This window comes from Drosophila gunungcola (assembly GCF_025200985.1).
Source record: "Drosophila gunungcola strain Sukarami chromosome 3L unlocalized genomic scaffold, Dgunungcola_SK_2 000003F, whole genome shotgun sequence".
In the NCBI taxonomy this organism is placed as follows: domain Eukaryota; kingdom Metazoa; phylum Arthropoda; class Insecta; order Diptera; family Drosophilidae; genus Drosophila; species Drosophila gunungcola.
The window spans coordinates 1,778,866-1,800,034 of record NW_026453179.1 but is presented as its reverse complement, the minus strand read 5'-3'; the positions used below and the strand labels follow the sequence as shown (position 1 = coordinate 1,800,034).

The 21,169-nt window shown below is 40.9% G+C and overlaps 2 protein-coding genes across 2 annotated transcripts; one reads left to right on the top strand and one right to left on the bottom strand.

Annotated features, from left to right (window-relative positions):
- Positions 1–20: 20 nt before the first annotated feature.
- Positions 21–21,166, top strand: LOC128258820 (titin). The gene is given in 14 exon segments (XM_052990722.1): positions 21–404; positions 4,622–5,110; positions 10,097–10,191; positions 10,376–10,458; positions 10,460–11,227; positions 11,268–12,173; positions 12,176–12,565; positions 12,568–12,972; positions 12,974–13,442; positions 13,445–13,525; positions 16,502–16,650; positions 18,417–18,966; positions 19,580–19,707; positions 19,770–21,166. Coding segments are annotated over 13 exon segments (4,233 nt in total). The 5' UTR covers positions 21–404; positions 4,622–4,991; the 3' UTR covers positions 19,860–21,166.
- On the bottom strand, positions 8,796–9,606 carry LOC128258814 (probable insulin-like peptide 5). Its single transcript, XM_052990715.1, has 2 exons — positions 9,203–9,606; positions 8,796–9,115 (listed from the first exon to the last, which is right to left on the bottom strand). Exons 1-2 carry the CDS (start codon positions 9,363–9,365, stop codon positions 8,874–8,876), a joined length of 405 nt encoding a protein of 134 aa, XP_052846675.1. The 5' UTR covers positions 9,366–9,606; the 3' UTR covers positions 8,796–8,873.
- Positions 21,167–21,169: the final 3 nt, after the last annotated feature.

Here is a 21,169-nt window from a genome sequence, read left to right as displayed (position 1 = left end):
AGATGTGAAAATGAAAATGTAGACTGATGAAAAAGCAACAAAAACAAAAGGCGCCGCCACCGATCATTGCGTAAAGTTTAGCGTTTTGCCGCTGCTTCGCTTCTGTTGCTTCTGTTGCTGTTTCATTTTCAGTTTCAGTTTCAGTTGGCCGATGGTGCGCTTACAAAACGCCGGTTCTCGGCGGACGCGTTCGCTTTCGCGCTCCTTGAAACCCCATCACCTTCCCCCTCCCCCATCTACACCCACATACTCTCATATTGGGGGGCGGTAAAAGTGCAACAAGAAAGGAAAGTGCTGCAGGGGGGCGTGGCGGGGTCAGCTGGCAGTTGGCAGCACTCTGGAGCGAACTTTGGCAATTGGCTGGCGTTATTTTTGGATTAAGCAGCGCCAAATTGTTACATACGGTAAGCACCCACATTAAACCAAATAAATGCATATGCCTTTTTCCCCCAGTGTGCGCATGTGTGTGTGTGTGTGCTTACACTTAAAGCAGCCAGTGTGCGTGTGTTTATATGGTGAATATTAATCTGCTGAACTGCAATGCACACCACCCAATTCTAAGTCAAAAACAAGTGGGTTGCACAGAAATCAAATTAACTTAAATCACACTCCACTATCTTAGGCCAAATGCAAAATCATTCGTCGTTTTTCTTAAAATTTTGAAACATTTTTGATAATATTAGAATATACATAAATAATGGTTGATTGAATTTCAAGTTCTTAGCAAACTCAAACCTATTGATATCTGTCCAACTATTGAAAACAAAAAGATTATTCTCAAGCCCCAACAAATTGATAGCATTTGTTTAGGTCTCATCGATTTCTCAGATACATGTTCGTTGTTAACTTATTTAAAGGTGATGATTATAAAAAATGCTCTCACATATAAAAAAGACAACAACAAAATTTAATGACAGCTCGAAAAAAAAAAAAAATCAGACAGCTTTTACGCTAGCTGTCTCATATTTTTTTAAGCATAAAATGTTATGTGCAAGGAAATAAAAATAACTATTTTCATTCTTTGAAATAAAAATCAATAGCTTTAATTCTCATAAAATATCCTTTGATCGACTTGCCTCCTGCAAAATACCAATTTTTTATTCATCGTTCTATTACTAATAACTTTAGCCGGCTTACCAAACGTACCATACGGGATGCCCATATTGCACCCCTTTAAACTAATATTTTGGTTTTTGTGTAGAGGTAAAATGAAATATTCAAGCAATTTAACAAAAACGAGAGTTGCCGTAGCACAATGCTGAATTTAAATAATTAAATCAGCAAAAACATGGCAGGCAAAATCAACAGCTTTCATCCAGTTTTGGGATTTCTGGTGTGCAATCCATGAGATCCACAGATGCGTCGACACCCAGATTTGCGAAATGCTTTGCCTCGACGAAAATCTAACAATATTTGCACCTGATTTCAATCCATATGTGTGTGTGTGGCGCAACACACGCTGGCTCACACTCGCACACATTTAGCCACGATTATAGTTTATATAGCGCTCTCACAAAGACACACCTACACCCACTCACCCACACACACACATGCCATGGAGTCGAACCAATGACTATAGCTATGACTATGGCAGCGACGATAATGATGTCGATGCCAAAATAAAGACACTGAAAAATGAACAGGCGAGAAATGTTAATTAGGTTATGGGAAAGACGTAATACTCTCACCTTAACTATTCGATGTTGAATATAGTATTTATCGGTGCTCCTGAAAACTGAACGTAAAAGCCAAACTATAGAAATATTATTAGAATGATTGCAGATTAATTAAATTAAGCTAGGTTAAATTAAGTAAATTTTGTCTGCAAGTGAACAAAAAATTGAAAATATATATATTTTGGATACTTAAATACTTTACTAATGACAACTTACATTACACAAATTTTTTGAAAAATCTGCCACATTTTTTTTTAAACCTTTTAAATATCTGTATTTTGGAATTTTATTGCTGCAAAATTTGAATTGTTTAACTCTTTTCAAATTAAAATCACTATTGTATTAATCGAGTTGCGATAAAAATGCCATTATTTTTTAAATCTTGTCATATTTTTGATTTTTGTTAATAGCTATCTTTATAAATAAACATTTTAAGGCGGAAAACATGTTACTCACATCAATTTAAAGTTAAAATTTTGAAACTTTAGTTTAGTAGTGTAGGAAGTGTCGACCGCCCCAAATATTTATTCAGACTCCTTATTAATCAACGAAATAAATATTTTAATATGTATTTTATTCGTTTAAGGAGAACTTAATTAATCTTTTATTTCTTTAGCAAATATTTTACTTTACAGTCACGTGTTTGGCGTTGAGCTAGAACATTAAATTAAATTTGAAACTGGAATTACACAAATGCCACATAATCATTTAAATATTTTTGTCAAGCCTTGAATATATTGAGTAATTGGCAGGAAAATATGATTTATATATATGGCCCAAGGCAAAGCCATTTGACATATTGGTTGATTGACTGGTTGCTATGGCAAAAATAAACATTTGTATATTTTACACATATTTTTCCTATGCGATTTTGAGGCCCGAAACAATTTGTTAATACAAATGAAGTGGAAAACTCTTGGCTTAGCAACTCTGTTTCACATGTCCTGGGGCTAGTAAAGTGTTGAGAGGAAGGGTATTGCTGCAAATGTGTGAGCTGGCTGGCATATGGCAGGGGGTTATGCTTTGTCTGCTACACCCACACCACCACCACTCATTCAGATTGTGCTTTTTTTGAAACATTATTTTTGCGAGAATTTTTAATGCAAATTCCCTTACAATTCCTGTGCTAAGTATACAGAGTGCAGCACGCACCTGTTTTTTGTGTGTGTGTGTGTGGAGGTGTGTGTGTGTGTGGAGGTGTGTGTGTGCCAGCTAGGGTGTGGGTGGTTGGGTGTTCGTGCTTGTGTGAGTTTTGTGTTAAACTTTAATTGGGACATCAAGTGGCAAGCTCTTGTTGCTGCTGCTTTCCTGCCTTTTGTGCGCAATTTGCATAATATTTTATTAAATGTTGATTAATTTGTACGATTCTTGGTCCGCTTCCGTTGGCCCAGTCAGAATATTGCGTGCTTACAGGGGGCAGCAGCTGTGGCAGCTGCAACAGCAACAGCACGGAAGCAACATCAGCCGCCCAGCAGCAACAAGCTGCAATTAAATGGCATAAAATGGGAACGAGCAAACACAAAAATACTTCATTACGATTATTTCAAGTATCTTTTATTGCATTTTCCATTTACCCATACCAATGGCCATACCAACCCCTTGTGATTTTCATACGTTTTTCGTTTTCTCGAAATGACGCAAATCAAAATAATGGTATCTTTTCCTCACAGCTGCTAATTTTATTTGAGGTGACACAGAAGGCGGGAATTTCAAAATAGAGACACCGAGAGAGCCCGAGTGTGTGTGGAAAATATGAGTGTAGCGAAAAAAAATTTGAGCACATTTCAATATTTTTGCCGCTGTCTTTGGGGGGTTATTTTTAGGCCAACGCACAAATAGCAAGACAACAAAATCGTCTGCACACACAAAAATATAATATTTTTTGTTTTGCCCAGCCAGGCAGTGCTCAAATTAGTTTAAGATACATTTCTAAAAGTGACAGTAGTGAGTGAGTATCTCAGGAAATTGGAAAAATAAATACTATACGTGCCTTTGCATATTTTTCATATATTGCTCTAAATTCCACGTTTGTAATTTGTTAGCAACAGCTGTAAAATCGAAACGAATTTCTGTAGTCAAATATATTTAAATGATTCCAGCTGGCAATTGAGGAATCATAAATTATAAAAATCATGTGAATCTTAAGATTTTAAACATTAAAGTGTCATCTATATAAAGCGTTGACATTGAAGTGTTTGTGGTGCCTACTGGAAATATTTCTGAAATTATTTCGCTCTTGTTTGAAAACTTTTATGAGTCTCCCAGTTTTTGTTTTGTGTTTATAATAGATTTTTATATATGCATTAAGGAGAATAGTGATATGTTATACAAGGCTAACAGAAATATTAAACAAAAGCTTTTTGTTCGTCATTGAATATAATCAAATCATTTTAAATACAATTTGTAAGAGGAAATTAAATGTTTAGGTATTTATTAAGGTGATCAAATGAATATTTACACTTTTGTTATTAAACACTGTTTTAGTGCGTTGGTTCTGTGTACTTAATAACATTTTTAAATATCTATAAAAAAAATATATTTATATAAATTCAATAATAATGATGTGTATACACATTATAATATATATATATTATGAAATAAAAGGACAAAGTTTGTAAAAATATCTTTAGAAGTTATGAGAATACTTACTTATTTTTGAAAGGTTACAATTAATTAAAAAAGATTTTTTAGTCAGCTGCTTAAAATAATAGTTATTTATCTCAGGTAAATATTGATTAAGAAGCCAAATTAAAGTTTTTGAAACACCTAGATTAAGGTAATTGAGTGTTTAGTTAATTAGTAAGTTTCCGTTGCCTATGAAAATCATTAAGGACTGTCATTAAAACTTAATGACATTATTCCCTTCTTCCACTTAACTCCTGTTCGAATTAAGTTTCCACTTACCTTATTATCTCATTCAGTTTTATTTTACATTTCAATTACAGAACGAACAACGACCGACAATTAACGATTAACATTAAGTCCAACTGAAGTAGGGGAAAGTGCTTAGGATTCTTTTTTTTTTCAAATCGCCCACTTACCGCCAGCAAAGAAGAACAAACAAAAGAAGACCGATAAGCGGAATTCAGTCGAGCAGAAAATTTTAAAAAATATTTTTTATCAACAATATTTTTTTGAAAAAACTTTCGAAGACAACCGAAGAAGTACAAGCACGTACATACACAGAAGAGAGCTTCCAGGCAAACAAAAGTCAGCCAAGGAGGAACCGAAGTTAAACATTTGAAAGGAGCAACTTGAGTCCGCAGGAAGAAGCAGTCCAGAAAGGATACGCACATACACACACACACATACAAAATGGCCGCCCTACAACGGAAGCTGGTGCACAAGCAGTTCAACTCGCCCATGGGCCTCTATTCCCAGGAGAACGTGAAGGCCACCTTGAACCGCGAGCTGAAAGCCTTCGGCGGCGAGGGGTAAGTAACAAACAGGGAGCAAAATTAAAAAATAAGAAAATAGGAAATGGGAAATGGGAAAAAAGGAACGCCCCTCTGTGTGCCCAAGCGAAATGATTATCATACATTTAAATGCATAATTTCATAAAATAGATGAAAGCAGCCAGCTGGAGAAGAGCGTTTTGTTGAAGGTTTTTGCGGGGTATGTGCGTTTCCTTAGTCGCTTAGTCGATGTAATTGCCAGATGAACTCTTAGTCACTTTCCAGAGCTTTGAGGGAATGAAATATTTTTCTAAGGCTTTGAATTTGCCAAAGAATGAAGCTTAGTAAGCTAATTTAATGCCTTTAACTGCTTGACATACGAATTTAAATGCTCGGCAACTAAAAATAAACCCAAAGCCTGTTTTCCAGCTAATAAATAGAACATTTTTAAAAATAAAAAATTCTTTAGGAATTGTTAACGTTAATAAAACACACTCCTTGTTGTTAATCTAAAGCCAAATAGAGCACTTTGTTTGTTCCCTTTCCTTTCAACAGCTTGGAATCTAAAAATTAATGAAAAACACTTTTTTTAGGTAATAAAATACAAAGGTCATATAAAAAAACAAAAACAATATATAACCAAGAAAAATGTTGTACACATTTATTTGTAAAAATTTAATTTAAAAATATCTATTTTTTGGCAATATACTTAGATACGTTTTTATAGGAAAGTTTGATGAATAATAGTTTGGCTGAAATTTACGTGAACGCAGGAATTTGTTGGGAAAAATTATAATTAAAGCACAAACATAACCATTGAAAATAGCTTTTTAGCTGATTAGATTTTAAAGTTAATCCATCAGGCTTTTAATTTAATTAGAGTATTAAAGAACACTTAATTCCATATCTCTAACCATTATTAAATCCAACTCCCAGAAGCAAAAACAGATTTTGTTTATTGTTTATTTGTTAGATATGATTTAATGTTCGTTGCGAGAATAAATAACATATTTCTGAGAATTTTAGCTTGAAAATTAAATTACTAGGACAGATTCCCGAAAACTTGTTTTAAAATGTATATTATTATTTATTCAAAGTATAATCTTGGGGTAAATTATTTACGAATATTAAATTAGAATAATGATTTAATTTTTAACTTGATATTTAAATAAGATTCTTGAATGTAAAGTAATTAATCATAGCATAATATTGATGTAAAATATTTAGGAAACTTAAAAAACAATTTATTTCGGAATAGTACTGGAAGTGTTTTGGTAATACAAGCTCCCCCCGCCGAAAGCCTCCTATTTTTCTTGTTCTATTTTGACAGATACAAAATCCGCTGCCACAAAACAGGTGCACAAAACACATTAATTAGTGGGCGGCCACGGGGTGGTAGGTGGTGGATTTAAAGGGGAAGCCCCTCCATTTGTGCATTGCAGCGCGACTGCAACGTCGACTGAGGCAGCGACTGCGACTGCGACTGCAACTGCTACTGCAACTGCTGCCAATTTGTTGGGGCACACGGACACACAGACAGATACTCAAAAACAAAAACACGCTGAGGACAAAAACAACCTCTACAATTAAATGCTTTGACGTTTAATTGTAATTACCAAAAAGCTTTATAAGCAGCGACGCCGCAACGCGTATCTCAGCGATGCTCTTTAGACTTGAATTTATTTGTAGCTGTTGGTGGTGCTGTTTTGTTGCTGCCGCCACAACAACACCATACTATCTCTATCTCTGCCATTGTTGTTTGCAATTGTTGTTTGAATAAACCAGCCTCACCTTAACTCACCGATCCGCCAGATAGATATGGTGATCTGCTCTGGTGAGCAAAAACTTTAAGTGCCTTTCAGTTATTCGGTGACTATGCGTGCGACAAAACGTGTGTAACAGTGGCGGCGGAGTCTTTAAATTTAATTACCAAAGCCCGAAAACAGAAAACTGAAAACTAAAAACTTTCAATCGCATACACGCGCGTGAGTGTGCGTAACGTGTTTTTCCGTATTAGGAAGTAACTTTTCCGAAAACAGCTGAGACAAGGCTGCGCCCAACTTTAAACTTCAAAAATAAAATGTACGTGAAGCGATACTTTTTATATAACGCCAGTCAAGTGTGTAAAAGAAAAAGGGTGCACAATAAAGGAAAACTTGATCTTAAGGATCCTAAACGTAAATTCTTGTCCATGATATAACATATTTGCAACCAACAAGAGTCCATATCCTTTCACTTTGATAGAGTAACAAGTACTTTTATAGTGTACAAAGCTGTTTAGTTAGACTCATTAAATTCTGATATAGAACTAGGAGTTTTTAGAGCTTCAGGAGTTTCGTTTCAATAAAAGTTTAGGTTGTGCAGTTTTTGAAATAAATAAACGAAATACAAATATAGCATAACTACAATGTGTAAAAAAAATTCAAAAGTGATTAAAGGAAAAATGAAAATATAACATTTTTATTATAGGCTTTTAACACAAAAATATTTATTAACCAATTTCCATTATTTTAAATATTTATTAATGATGGCTGTTTTTGTCATTTAACTGGTTTAATACTAGTATATTAAAAAACCTATATACCATAGGTTTTTGTGTGTGTAAAAAAGTTTAAAATAAATCAAGACGTCAGCAGGTCGATGAGTCACTCGCCAGCGATAATGCACTGATTTAATGCAACAGAACCGAAAAGAACAACTAAAACAATGTCAACAAACAAAAGGCAGGCGTCTAGCCAAAAGTTGTGAGGCATCTCTTGACTTTCTGCCCATCGGTGAATCACAGGGAAATATCGCACAGTTAAACAACTAACTGTAAAAAAGAGAAATAATTTAAAAATGGTCCACTAATCATCACTTAATGAACAACACCACTAAACGAATATTTAGGCAAATGTGGAAAAACGAAATTCAATTGAATTGAATTGCTATTTATTGTAGAGCAAATATTTGCTTGCGGCAAATGAGGTTGTCAAACTGTTTGCGATTGCTCAAAATTAATAAACTTATTAAAGTTGTGGTCGACTCGACTGATGTGAGTTTACTTTGAAGGAATATGAGGTTTAATTTGCTTTCAGAAGGCCTAGCAACTTAAAGCTTTGCGATTATCTCCGGACTTTGTTGTTCATAAATTCTTTAAGGTCTTATCTCAGCTGGCACATTTTCTTAGCTTAAATATTTAGCTGTGATGAAGGCAAAATATTTAAAGCAGATTAAGATTATACATTGAAAACATCAAAACATTTCAAACAAATTAAAATTAAAGTTGAAAACTCTTTTGCCAGCTTAAAGAAAATCACCATGCAAGCGTAAAACGTATTTTTGTTTGTGCGAAATTTCCACTCAACTGGCTGCGACTGAAATCAAAATTCGCTTTTACTTGTACTCAAAGGAGCATATTATGTGTATGAAGCTGCGTTTGGACAATGGTGCAATTCATACACATTTTCTACCCTGAAAACTATTGAATAATATGTTTTCGAATAATTTAATATATTAAAACAATATTTCTTTAGTCTTTCCCACTTGACATTAATATATTCTATTTGCATAATAGGTGTAAAAATACCTTTCTTTTTAAAAAACGAAATTTTCGTCAACATAAATAATGAATGAAATGCCTATTACTTGCTTATTCCCAATGCAGTTATTTTCAATAATTGATAAATGCTAAACAAAATAAATTTCCTATATTGTTATTCGTTGTAGAAGTATTAAAAACGTGTTTGTAATGCGTTAATAAATTTTATTTGCATAACATGCGTGCATATACTATTATTTAACAGAACGGAATTTTTCGTGGTTACATTATGTCAGGTATCTTTACAATGGTTTGGATTCCATTTAGTTGCTGTATTTGCAGTACACTTTCATCTTCTTTCATGGTGCACGGCTTATAGCAGCAGTCGTCCACAATGCCACGAAAATCGCGCCGCACGCCCATCAGTGAGCTAGTCCGTGGATGGTGGGGTTCGAAATCCGCGACCGCATTGGCATCGTCGTTATCCACCAGATTGTTCTCATAACCAAAAAGGCCCAGATCCGCTGCAAATGATGGATCAAAGATTTCAAATGTCAAAATGTTATAGCTTGTGCCGTTTTTAGAAAACCGAAATGGCCGCAAGTACTTACGGTAAGCTCGTTTTTGAAACATTGAGTTGTATTCGTTCTGGCACACAACCGCCAACACTTCCGTCAACGCGGGTCCGCAAACCTGAATCACATTTACTGCCTGTGCGGGTTTCAGGAGCGGGATCAGCAGCAGGAGCAGTGTGATCACGGAGCGGAACATCATGGTCTTGCTGGATGTGATGCTGTACAGGATGTGGTGCACTTTCCGCCGTCGCCAGCCATTTTTATATCCGCCAGCACAGCTTCCACCTGTCAGATTCGATTAGTTTTTTAGGGTCAGCGTGGGCCGGAGCGTGCTTGCTAATTTTCAATGTCAGCACATCGAAGGATGCTGCGATTAATTTATGCCCATGGCTTAGCATATCCCTTCGATTAATGGGACGCAACTCAGGGGGTGGAGCTATCTATAAGTAATAGCGCCAACTTAAATTTATAACTCCACCACCTTTAATTGAAAGAATATGAAAAATGTTGTGTTAGTACTTTTAGGAAAACTTGGTCTGTTAAAAATTAAATGGAAAACATATAAATATGTCTAATAGTTTACTTATAAATTTATGTTTGGACTTTTTTTGAGGAAAAATACGAAGTTTTAGTTGTTTATAATTGATAAAAATAATATTAATACCTATAAAAAAAAGTAAAAAAGTATTATATATTAAAAAAAATTAAATTTTAAAAATAAAAAGCCAAAAACATTACTGAGGAAACGGCAATTATTTAATGAGAAATGTTGCTTTACTGAAATGTAAATGCAATGCGGCGCCACTAAGCAGTGCACATTTAAAGCAGTGCAGCAAGCGGTTTATAGCGCGAAATTCAAAACGCTTTTCAAACTATTTGCATTGTAAACAGATGTTTAACAAGTACTTAATCACTTTGTACTCTTTGCAGGATTGAAGTCGACGACCAAATCTCGAAGCCCCTGAACTTGGCCAACTCGGCCGTTCTGCGCGCCGTCGAAGAGGAAGAACAACAAGCCAAATCTGGTAAGAAATAGTTGATTTCTAGGTTTTCCCCCTCCGTGCGTGTGTATTATGTGTTGCCGAAACATAAAGAAACAGTGTGAAAACATTCAACAAAACAGTCACTTTTAGTCCCAGTGCCCAGTGTCCAATATGCGTGTTATTTTGCAGATAAATTTAAGTAAATTATGGCGCTTGCCCCGCAAAGATTTTTACCCCAATGAAAGGCAGAGCCGCCGGCGTGAGCGTGGCGAGGGGGATGCACTGCATCACACGCTGCACCAGCAGCTGACTCAACCAGATCAAGACGGACTACCTCAGTCATCAGCAGGACATCACCATCGATCGGGACACGGTGCTGAAGATCAACCGACTGGCCACCAAGCGACACCTGCTCAAGCGGGATCACAGTTGGCCCCCCGCGGAGCAGGATGTGGTGGTGCAGCTCAGCAGTGCTGAGCAGAGTCATCAGAACGCCGGCCATCCCTCGCCCAGTATTGAGGCACTGAGGGAGAAGTTCCAGAGTCCCACCAGGATCGTCGAGCCCACGGCCAAGCAAGTGCGAGAGCAGCGGCAGAGGAATGGTGGCTCCAAGGAGCGATCGCGAACACCCCAAAGGGTGTCCATGGGACTGGACGAGCTCTACCACCAAACTCCACTCGCGAAGGGCTTCTCCGCCCCGGAGACCAAGGCAGCCGATGTGGACTTGGGTCTGGTGGCTCCCCGCTGTGAGTACTACGAGCAGTTGGCCCACAAGCGACCCACCACACCCACTTTGCCCACTCCGGCGACGCCCTATCGGCCCAGGTACAAGAGGCAGGCCTACTCCCTGGAACGCGGACGATCCCGCAAGCGGACAGTGGGTGCTCCGGAAGAACTGCCGCCACCCAAGCCGCGAACCTCGAAGCCGAAGGTGCAGCGCCGGTGCATCAAACTGGCCACCGAGGTGAAGATCTCCTATGGCCACGACGGCGACAGCGAGGAGGAGCCAGTCTCTGGCCAAGAGTTTGACTTGGAGGCCTTGCCGCTGCCAGCGACACCGTCACCGTCACCAGTTACCGTCACCGAAAGCGACACCAGCAGCTGCCGCCGCTCTCGAGCCCAATCAAGCGATGACAGCGGGCCAAAGGGTAATTGACAACCTGGCAGTTAAGCAGCAGCAGCAGATGGCTCTGGCTTTGGCCACAAACGGGAGCAGTGGACGGTCGCAGCCGCATTTGGCCACAAACACTCGCATTGTGCCCGTTCGCGTGGAGGCCTCGACGCTCGATCCGCTCAAGCTCAAGAGTGCCCAGCAGATCTACGACGACGCCTGCTCGTATCTGCAGGATCACCAGGAGATGGAGCAGCAGCCGCGTCCGGAGGAGTGTCCCACCTATGTGAGTGCCACCGGTGGGATCAAGTTGCTGCAGCGGCAGGCGAGCAGCAGTACACCAACCACTCCGATTCCACAGCCGCCACCTCTGCCGCCGCCACCACCAGTGATGCGTTCCAAGTCTGGCCAGGATTCGCAGGTGAAGGACAAGCAGGCGAGAAGACAGGGTGGCTTTTACAAACTGGAAACGGAAACGGAAAAGGCGAAGGCGAAGGAGAAGGAGAAGCAGCACGAGGCCCATGTGGAGATTGCCCAGTTGGAGGCCAAATATGCCCACATACAGCAATCCATTGCAGAGCATCTGCTCCAGATCGATGCTTACATGGAGAATGCCAAGCAGGCGCTGCAGAGGAGTGCCCAAACCACACCTGTAGCCACTCCCACGCCAGCGCCACCAACTCCTCCACCTCCTCCACCTCCACCTCCACCTCCGCCACCACCACAAACGGCATTGTCCGCCATTAGACCCATTAGTTCGGGCAGCAACGATTCCTGGGACATCTTCGCCCATCGCCAGTCACCCATTTTGGCCGTGGAGAGTCCATTGCAGGCCATACTCCGCCAGATATACACTCGGGCAGCGGGTTTGCCCACGCGGCTGTCGAAGGAGATTCGGGAGGAGACCCCGCCGAAGAGGAGGAGGAGGCGGAGGAGGCCCTCACCGAAAACGTGCCCATTGTGGAGCGGGCACTGGAGGATCTGCACAAGATTGCAGTGGCCCTGGAGCTAAAACCGGAACCCATGCACGTAGAGCTTCGGACAACGCCAGCTGTCATTGAAGCGGAACACGTAGTCATCAAGGATGAGGACGAAACCGAGAACGAGAACGAGAACGATAACGAGGACTTGGAATACAGACACGTATCGGATGTAATTGCCAACTACGAGCAGTTGGCCAAAAAGGAGTTCGAGGAGTGGAAGGAGGAGCAGGTGGCCAAAGAGGTCCTGGCCAAAACGGAGTTAAGAAAAGCCATAGAGGAGCAACTGGAAAAAAAAAAAAATAAAAAGCCCGCACCACAAGAAATAAAAAGGTGGTATCAAAGGAAGAGGAAAATAAAGTGGTACCTAAACTGGTAATAAAGGCTAAGAAACAGGATTCAAGTGGGGAACAACTGGCCAAAAAAGAGTCCAAAAAAGAGTTGGATGTAAGTGCAAGCAGAACAGAACAGCCCACCGACGAAAAGGATGCAACCTGCGATCATGAAGCCACCTCCTCCAACTACTGCCCCTGCTGTGATGAGATGCGCTGCTCGCCGAATAATTGGGCCAAACTCAACAAGGCCGACCAGTGGCGCATTGCCAATCTGCAGAACGAACCGCTGCGGAACTACAAGGCCACCTATGAGATTAGGAGTCCCTATATATCGCGCCAGATCTCCTGGGAGGATGCCCAGTCGGTCAGGGAGAAAACCCCACCTGAGAAGCTCCCTACGTCAGCGGAGTTTTGTGGAGATTGTGACCACGCCGGCTACAGATTCTCCGTTAGCCTCGCCGCCGCCGCCCGCACCCTCGCAACTGGGACTCCAGCAGCCGGAAACGGAAGTCACCTGGCAGAGAAGTCGTTCGCCCAGTCCGCTGCCCTCCCGCAAGTATCCGGCTCCACTCATCGAGGCTCCACAGCGTTCCAGCTCACCGTACGGCCTGAATCCCGTCCAGACCAAGGCCACCACACCATCGCCAGTCAATCTGCCAGCGAAATTCTCGCATGTGCCGCAGCTGGAGGGCCACAACATTGGACTGCTGGTGAAGACCGCCACCGAGCCACTGCAGCAGAGCATGTCGGCATCCTCCTCAATGCTGGCTGCCACGCCCCCGGCCACGCCCCGTTCCGCGGCCCAGCCCTCGCCCTTCGAGTTCCCATCGCTCGAGTCGGCGGACAAGCACAAGTTCAGATCCCTGGCCTCTTCGACGAGGTGCAGCGGGATTTCAACGTCAATCGATCCTTCGACAATGTATTGCCACGCCCATATCTGGGCATTGAAGGTGCGTGGAAATCCCACCGATTTGTGTATCCCCCAAATGTCTGTGTCTTTCAAGGTGTTCCTCGTCATGACTCTGTACCTCAATGTCTCGATCCAAATATTCGTGGTGTGACTCAAACGATTTTGACTCACAAACACCTGGGGATTATTCTTATACCCTAGATATAAATATTTAAAACAAAATTTGTACAATTTTCTAGGCTTTAGGGTATTAAGCTGCTAGGATAATATATTATAATTTTTCTTATTAATATTTAAAACAAAATTTGCTGGCTTTAAGGTCTCAAGCTTCTAAGATAAAAGTATTATTATTATTTTTTTAAAGGATAGTAAAAAATCCCCAATTTAGTATTTTGTTTTTAATAGTAATGAAAGTAGTATCAATCTTTTCCTTAACTCGTTTTTTCGGGCTATATAAATTCTACCTAAACATTCCATTTCACACCTATATATCTTATGAGCTTTATAGATAGATCACATGCTTCTATTTTAGAAATATATTGCTCAGACTTTTTTTTGCAGACTTATGTCACAGACAAAATAAAAATTTTTTGCCAGACATCGAGAGCTTATCTCCTATGTTCGAATAGTCATTAATTCTTTTTCCCTTATCCGTTGAAAATAAGTTTTATTTGTGGCATGGGGCTGGTTCCCAATGTACATATTTCTAGAGAATTTATTTTAAACCAAAAATAAAAATTAATTGTCTTGAGCATGCACAAATTTGTGGGCCAACTAGATAATGTTAACCAAAATTTTTTTGTATTTATCTGTTACGTTTGGCGGCCATCAAAACGAATTGGTTGCGTGGCTAACGAGCAAGCCATTCTTATTATATCAAATAATTGCTTATATAGTATACATGGGTATGGGATATTTGGTGGCTATAAGACAGACATATGAGTTACAAGCTTGCTAATAATTTTAATGAGCCAACTTTGGCGGTACACCTGTGTGAATGCGTTTAAAAACAGATTTGTTTTAGTTCGCCCAAGATGACAGCCGTTTAAATTTAGCCACCGCTGCCATTCGTTGCCTTTGAGTCACATACTATATCTGCCCTGGCCACAAGATAGATGATAGATGGCAGATAGTTAGTTAGTTAGTTGGCCGGGATCAGACGACTATATCCGCAAGATGGATGGGGGTGCGCCCACTTGATCATAACAAATCGCCATAACAATAAACACCAGCAACACACCCATCGCATCTAGAATCTGGGCAAAGAACCGCAAATATGCGAATATCTCTGACTGTATCTTTGCGATATATATGTGAACATATATATAGATGATATATAGACACCTTCAGTTTGGCTGCCGCGAGTGAGGGAGTGGGCACGATGATCAGCATTTCAAGGTGGGGCCCACAAATCACAAAAATCGAAGGTGTAAACAATGCCGGGAGTTGGCTACCTCCCAGGAGGGGGATATGGGGACATGAAGGAGCCCAGGCCAAGATCAGCATCAGCATACTTAGCAGATAGCCTCGATGCCGACAATCTCTCACCCACCCACTCAGCCAATCTCTCCCACAAAAAAAAAAAAGAGAAGTCTTTACTTTCGCGCATCTCGCGGATACGAAAGTCGGACGACGAGTGTGTGGGTTGTGGAACCCACACGAGTGCCAATGTTTCTACATCTTGGCATCGCTGGCTAACAATAATTTCCTCTGCAATTCTCTGGCTCCTCACTTAGTAGCATACATCGAAGGCAAACATATCGCAGCGCGAACGATCAACGAATTAGCAAATAGAAATAGCCAATAGCTATAATAGAAAATAGAAATTAAATTGGGCAAACGCACGCGAATCAAATCGAATCGAATCAAATCAAATTGAATTGAATCGAACTTAAAAACAAAAGAAAAAACTTAACGACGTGCTATCCGAATATCATTTTTTTTCTGATTTTTCAACGACATCAACCCGAAGGATAAACGAAACGCGCGCGCACAAATCTGCCATCGAGCCTAAAAACAAAAAAAAAAACAAAAAAAAAAAAAAACAGCCATAAATTAGAGAAATCGAAATTCGAAATACCGTGGTGTTCCCATCAGAAGAAGTCTCTCCAAATATCGAAATCAATTGATTGCACCTCGGGGTTATATAACGCAGCTCTTCTCGACTTTCTGCGAGCGGACAAGTCAAAAAATAGCCGCAAAAAACAAACATATACATCTTGCTATATACGTGTATTTGTTATTTTTGATATCTATACGAGAATATTTTTATTCTTACGCAAAGGCCCGATCGGCCAGATAGCTAAATAGATAGCTAGACAGATAGATAGATAGATAGATAGATAGAGATACTTAACGAGTCGAGAGAGCAAATATATAACCATGGTCGCTCAGTGGAAGATCATCAACGCAAACTACAAAAATCTGGAGGGTAAACACAATTTTCACACTAGACAGCATACCCATATCCATATGCATATCCATATCCATATCCATCTTGCACTATATCAAAATTGAATAAGATTCGAAACACTATGTTGCTGGTGCAGCAGCAACATGTTGCTGCGGTGCACGTAGAACGTCGACGACGACGAAGACGACGACGACGACATCCTCATCACCCCATGAGTAATGTCAAATTCTTAGCTTTCGACTCGTTCTCATCGGCTAAATTTAGACGCAATGACAGCCGTGTATGATTTGCAGAATCAGCCCCGCCTTCGCCTTCGCCTCCTTCGTTCACTATTCGCACATTGCCATTGCGATGGCTATAATTTTAATTGGCTAAATCATTTTCAAATTGTTTCGCTTGCACTGGGCAAATGCAGCACCAATGCACCCAAGGTTATTGTGACGCCCACGTTTTGGCCGCATTTTGTTGAATGTTTTCGCACGGCAGCTGCATTCAGCATTAGTCGTAAAAAAGAATTCCAAGTATTTATCGTTACCTTTTCTCCCTCTCTCTCTCTCTCTCTCCCTCCCTCTCTCTCTCTCTCTCTCTCTTTGTTAAATGTAGGCTATAAGCGTGTGGCCTGGCCACCGGCGTCGGAGGAGCGGATCATCCGGGAGTTCACCCCCCAGCCGCAGACCCAAAGTCCGGCCCCGGGTTCCGGGGGCTACTATCCGCAGGCCCACGCCCCCTCACCTGCTGCTGCCCCACCACAGGTAAGGCATATCCACCAAGCCTCTGACCCTTTCCCTTTGAAAACCGATGAATTGTACATACTATATAGTCAAGTTTCGTGTACGTCGAGTGTAAATATAATTGTATCCGCCACTGCCACAATTTGTATCTCATCCGGTGAGGCATAAAGCCATGTACATAGCATTTGGAACACCACCCCCCACCACCACCTCAACAGACATCCCCCCACCTAACCGCACTGACAACTTGCAGGGTCCCATTTATAACAACGTCCAGCCACGCACCGCCCAACCACCGCAAAACGTGTACAACCCACCATCACCACCACAAGCCACGGCCACAGCCAATGCCACCCAGTTCCCTGATAGTTACCCACAGCAGGAAGAGCAGCAACCTGTGCAGTACACACAGGCCCAGTTCAATCGGCAACGCTCGAGGGAACCCGCCCCGGTCCCAGCTCCATCTCCGGCCCCCAACTACCAGTCCAACTACCAGTCCAACTACCAGACCAACTATCCGCAGGAACCGCTGCAGGCCGGCAACAATGTGGGCGGTGGCTGGAAGCACATCGGTGCCCCGCTGCCCAAGTCGCGCAGCGATTATACCGCCGCCGGAGGAGCCCATCCTCCGTTCCAGGGATCCCATCAGCAGCCCCAGGTACCGTCTCGGTCGGATTGGATCCCGGCTTTTGGCTAAACGAAGCGATGCTACATCTTGCACTGCACGGCGGCTGTGATCGTCTGTGTCTCCTGCCATCGTTGATCTCCTCCTATCTTAGACGCTTTCCTGCCTTCTATCGTAGACACCTGCTAAACTTTCTTGCTAAAAACTAACTCTTATCTCCCACACTTCCAAAAACCTATATATATATTACTCTTATCTCAAGACATATCTTTAAATCCCTATGTTGACACTCACCAAACCATTTTTTTAACAATTATAAACATTTCTTTTGTTACATTGACTTAAAAAAACTATATACTATAAAAAAAGAAAGTCCAAATATATACGTCTTACTTAAAGTTATCATTTTTTTAAATATGTGTCGCATATGAATAGTTCGACAACATAAACAAACATTAAAATTTTTAAAACCTATCTTCAGTTAACATATGCAGCTATAAAATTTAAAAAAAAATCTTTTTAAACATGTTTTGTGACTTTAAAAATCGTTGAAGAACTTTTAATCAAATACATAGAAGATTTAAAGTTTGGGATTGTTCCAAAATAAATTTAAAATATTTTTTTTAGCTTAAATTGATTGGCTTAAAATCTGCCCTAAATGTGCAAACTTTCAAATTGGTCTTTATTATTTGTATTACTTTTAAAGCTTCAAGTTTAGTTGTAGTTTTTTTGTAAAGTTCAGTACTATATGTATCCTACTTTGTACTCACTCGCTTCTGCATGCAAAAATCTTTACTAATCGCTGTTTATATGCAAAATACCAAATAACCTGTAGCTTTGCTTCTTTCTCTGCGACTTTCAGCTGTAAACTGCGCATAAAACTGACCCAATACCTAACTCAAAACTAAGCCTCCCACCTCTAACTATGATCTACTGTCTATCTCTATCTCCAACATATTCTATCTGTCTGTCTACATCCAATGTGAATGTGTCGTATGCACCTCCCAACCAATAAAACACCACCCATCTATGAATTCAAACCATAACTTGTGATCGAAACCCATGTCAAACATGCATGTTGACACCACCGAAACACCACCAATGCACCGCTGCACCGCTGCACCGCTGCACCACTGCACCACCGATTGAATAGCAGCAGCAGCAGCAGCAGTACGGTGCTCCGTCTTACGATGGCCAGCAGCAGCAGCAACCTGCAACACCGTGGCAACAGCAGCAACAGCAACCGCAGCAACCTGCAACACCATGGCAACAGCAGCAGCAACATCAGCAGGTGCCACAGCAGCAATATCAGCCTCAGTCTCAGGCTCAGGCTCCCTATCAACCACCACAGTGGAACCAACAGCAGCAGCAGCAGCCATCGTACCAGACTTCACCGTACCAGCAGCAGCAGCAGCAGCAGCAGCAGCAACAGCAGCAGCAGCCATCCTATTACCCACAGCAAAACGGTGGCTCGACCTTTGCTCAACCCCCATACAATTCTTATTCGCAGCCCCAGCTGCCCTACTCGCAGGATCAGACCGATCTGCTCCAGCAGCAGCAGCAGCAGCAGCAGCATCCTGGAGCCTTCGCTGGCCAGGATAACAGCTACCGGGGCGCCAGTCCTGGGATCATCACCCTGCGCAAGGAGGCTCCAGTCAGCCAGCAGCCTGCGCCAGTCTACACTTCGCAGCCTGCCGCCGTCAGCTATCAGGGTAAGTCTTCGTCTTCGGGTCTTTAAAATTAAACAACTATTCTTTTGTTTAATTATAAAAAAAAAATACGAAATTTAAATTTTTGTAAATAATATTTAGGAGTTTTAGGTGCTGTGCTTATTAAATTGAACAAGCTCAGCATTATCAAAAAATTAAAATAAATAAACATTTTCCAAACACTAAAAGTCTAACTAAATCGGACTCTAGAAAAGTTAAAAGTTTAAACTTATGGTCATGAGTTGTAGGATAAAAGGTACTATAACAAGCCCAATTTTTTTTGTTTTTTTGTTTAATAACAAACTTAACATTACCATTTTTAAATTAAGCATAATAAATCTCATCCAAAAATGTTGTTTCTTTAGTATGATCATATTTCTTTTATTCCCAAGAAAATACACTATATGAAATGAAATCATTTTACAAAAAAAGATTTTTTTTAATGAATTTATTCCAATCCAGTTCTAAACGAGTTTGGAATTCGGTTGGCTAAGATTTTAACCAAATATATTAAATATTATTTTTAAATGCTTATAAAAAAAAATTACTGTTTTTATGCCAAAGATATAGGTCTAAAAAAATAGTATTCTTATAAATGGATTTTTAACCTTTTTAGGAGGCAGCAAATTGCGCGGAGATTTGAAATGGCCACCACCGGAGTACAAGGAGGCCGCGGCTCGCGAGAACGAGGAACGTCGCCAGTTGGCGTTGGGCCCCGTCTGCCGTCCCAGGAGAGTTAACCGGGTAGGCAATGGTCTCTTGAGATCCGAGGATAATCTGAAATTAATATATAAACTCGTTTTTAGGACTACACACCCTTCTTTGCCAAGCACCAGTTGAACAATGGCTATCCCAGCTACAAGGTGCCACCCGGCACCCAGCACATGTTCGGCTAAGCTGGGAAGGAAATCAACAACATGCATACATAACAACATAACAACAGCAGAAATATCAAATGGAACCCACTTCATAATAATACTGAAAACGATCATGTATATGTTACTAAAACGAATCACTAACGAACCAAACTCTATATATATATAGGATATATACAATTGTTATACTAATCTTAAATGACCACTAACGACGCCATATACACATATGTTACGAAACGAACCCATGATAGGTGAATGCTACAATACTACAGCAGGTGTGACTCCATGGCCATGAGTCATCTTCGGTAGTGTCCAAACAATGGATGTTTGCTGATCTCTCGAACAGAAAGCACCCATTGCGGATGATACGGATGATGACTCGTCGTGGTTGTGGAACCCTGATCCATATGCCCAAACGGGGCGATGGACAACGATATTCTCTATGTACCCATACTATATACACATATTTGGAGCATGTGTATATAGTATGGCTAAGATAGTAGAGCACAACTGAATGATAAACCATATAGCGTTAGATTTTAAGATGATTGTTAAACATTGTTAACTAGCAAATCAAATGGATACGATGCGACCCAAGACGGAAACTGATAACGAGATTGAACCTTGTCTTAGATGTAAGAGCACTACTAATCTATTTATTGTGAGCATATTCTATTTAATCGCAGATCCTGCGAGGCGATCGGCTCGAGGAATCCGTTCGGAGCCATCCGCTAATTGTAAATTAAGACATGATGGCCTCCTGGAGAGCAATCACACATCCTTTGGAGCAGCCTTCGCAGGATTCTCGATGTTTACTGTTTGAGTTTGCATGCTTTTTGCTTATATCTATACTATATGCACATATATATATATATATATATATATTGCTTTGACATTGTTAAACTGCAAATTATAAAAAAACCGTCAATGACCCCCGCTAAGTTAGTTATACAAGAGACGAAACATATCTGTGAGTTCCCAAAAATGCCATTCAAGGATATAAAAATCAACGAGCTCGTCTGGACCCCCCCCTGATTAAGCCCCCACCCATCCGCTCAAGATCGGCACTTTAGTCGGCCAGCTGACCCCGGGCAATAATATGAGGATGCCTTTGCCCGTCGGACGTGCAGCCGCGGACTCAGTGCCCAGGTCTTGGCGGATGGGGCGGGGATGTGGCCGGGACGAGGTCGAGGACGGGCCAACAACTCTCAGACTTTACCAATTACTATGACCAGCAATGTCAATACCCAACTACACTACGATGTATAACTAATATGAAATGAGAAACTAAATAAACGGCAAGTTTTGAATACTCGCGACGAGAAGAACTA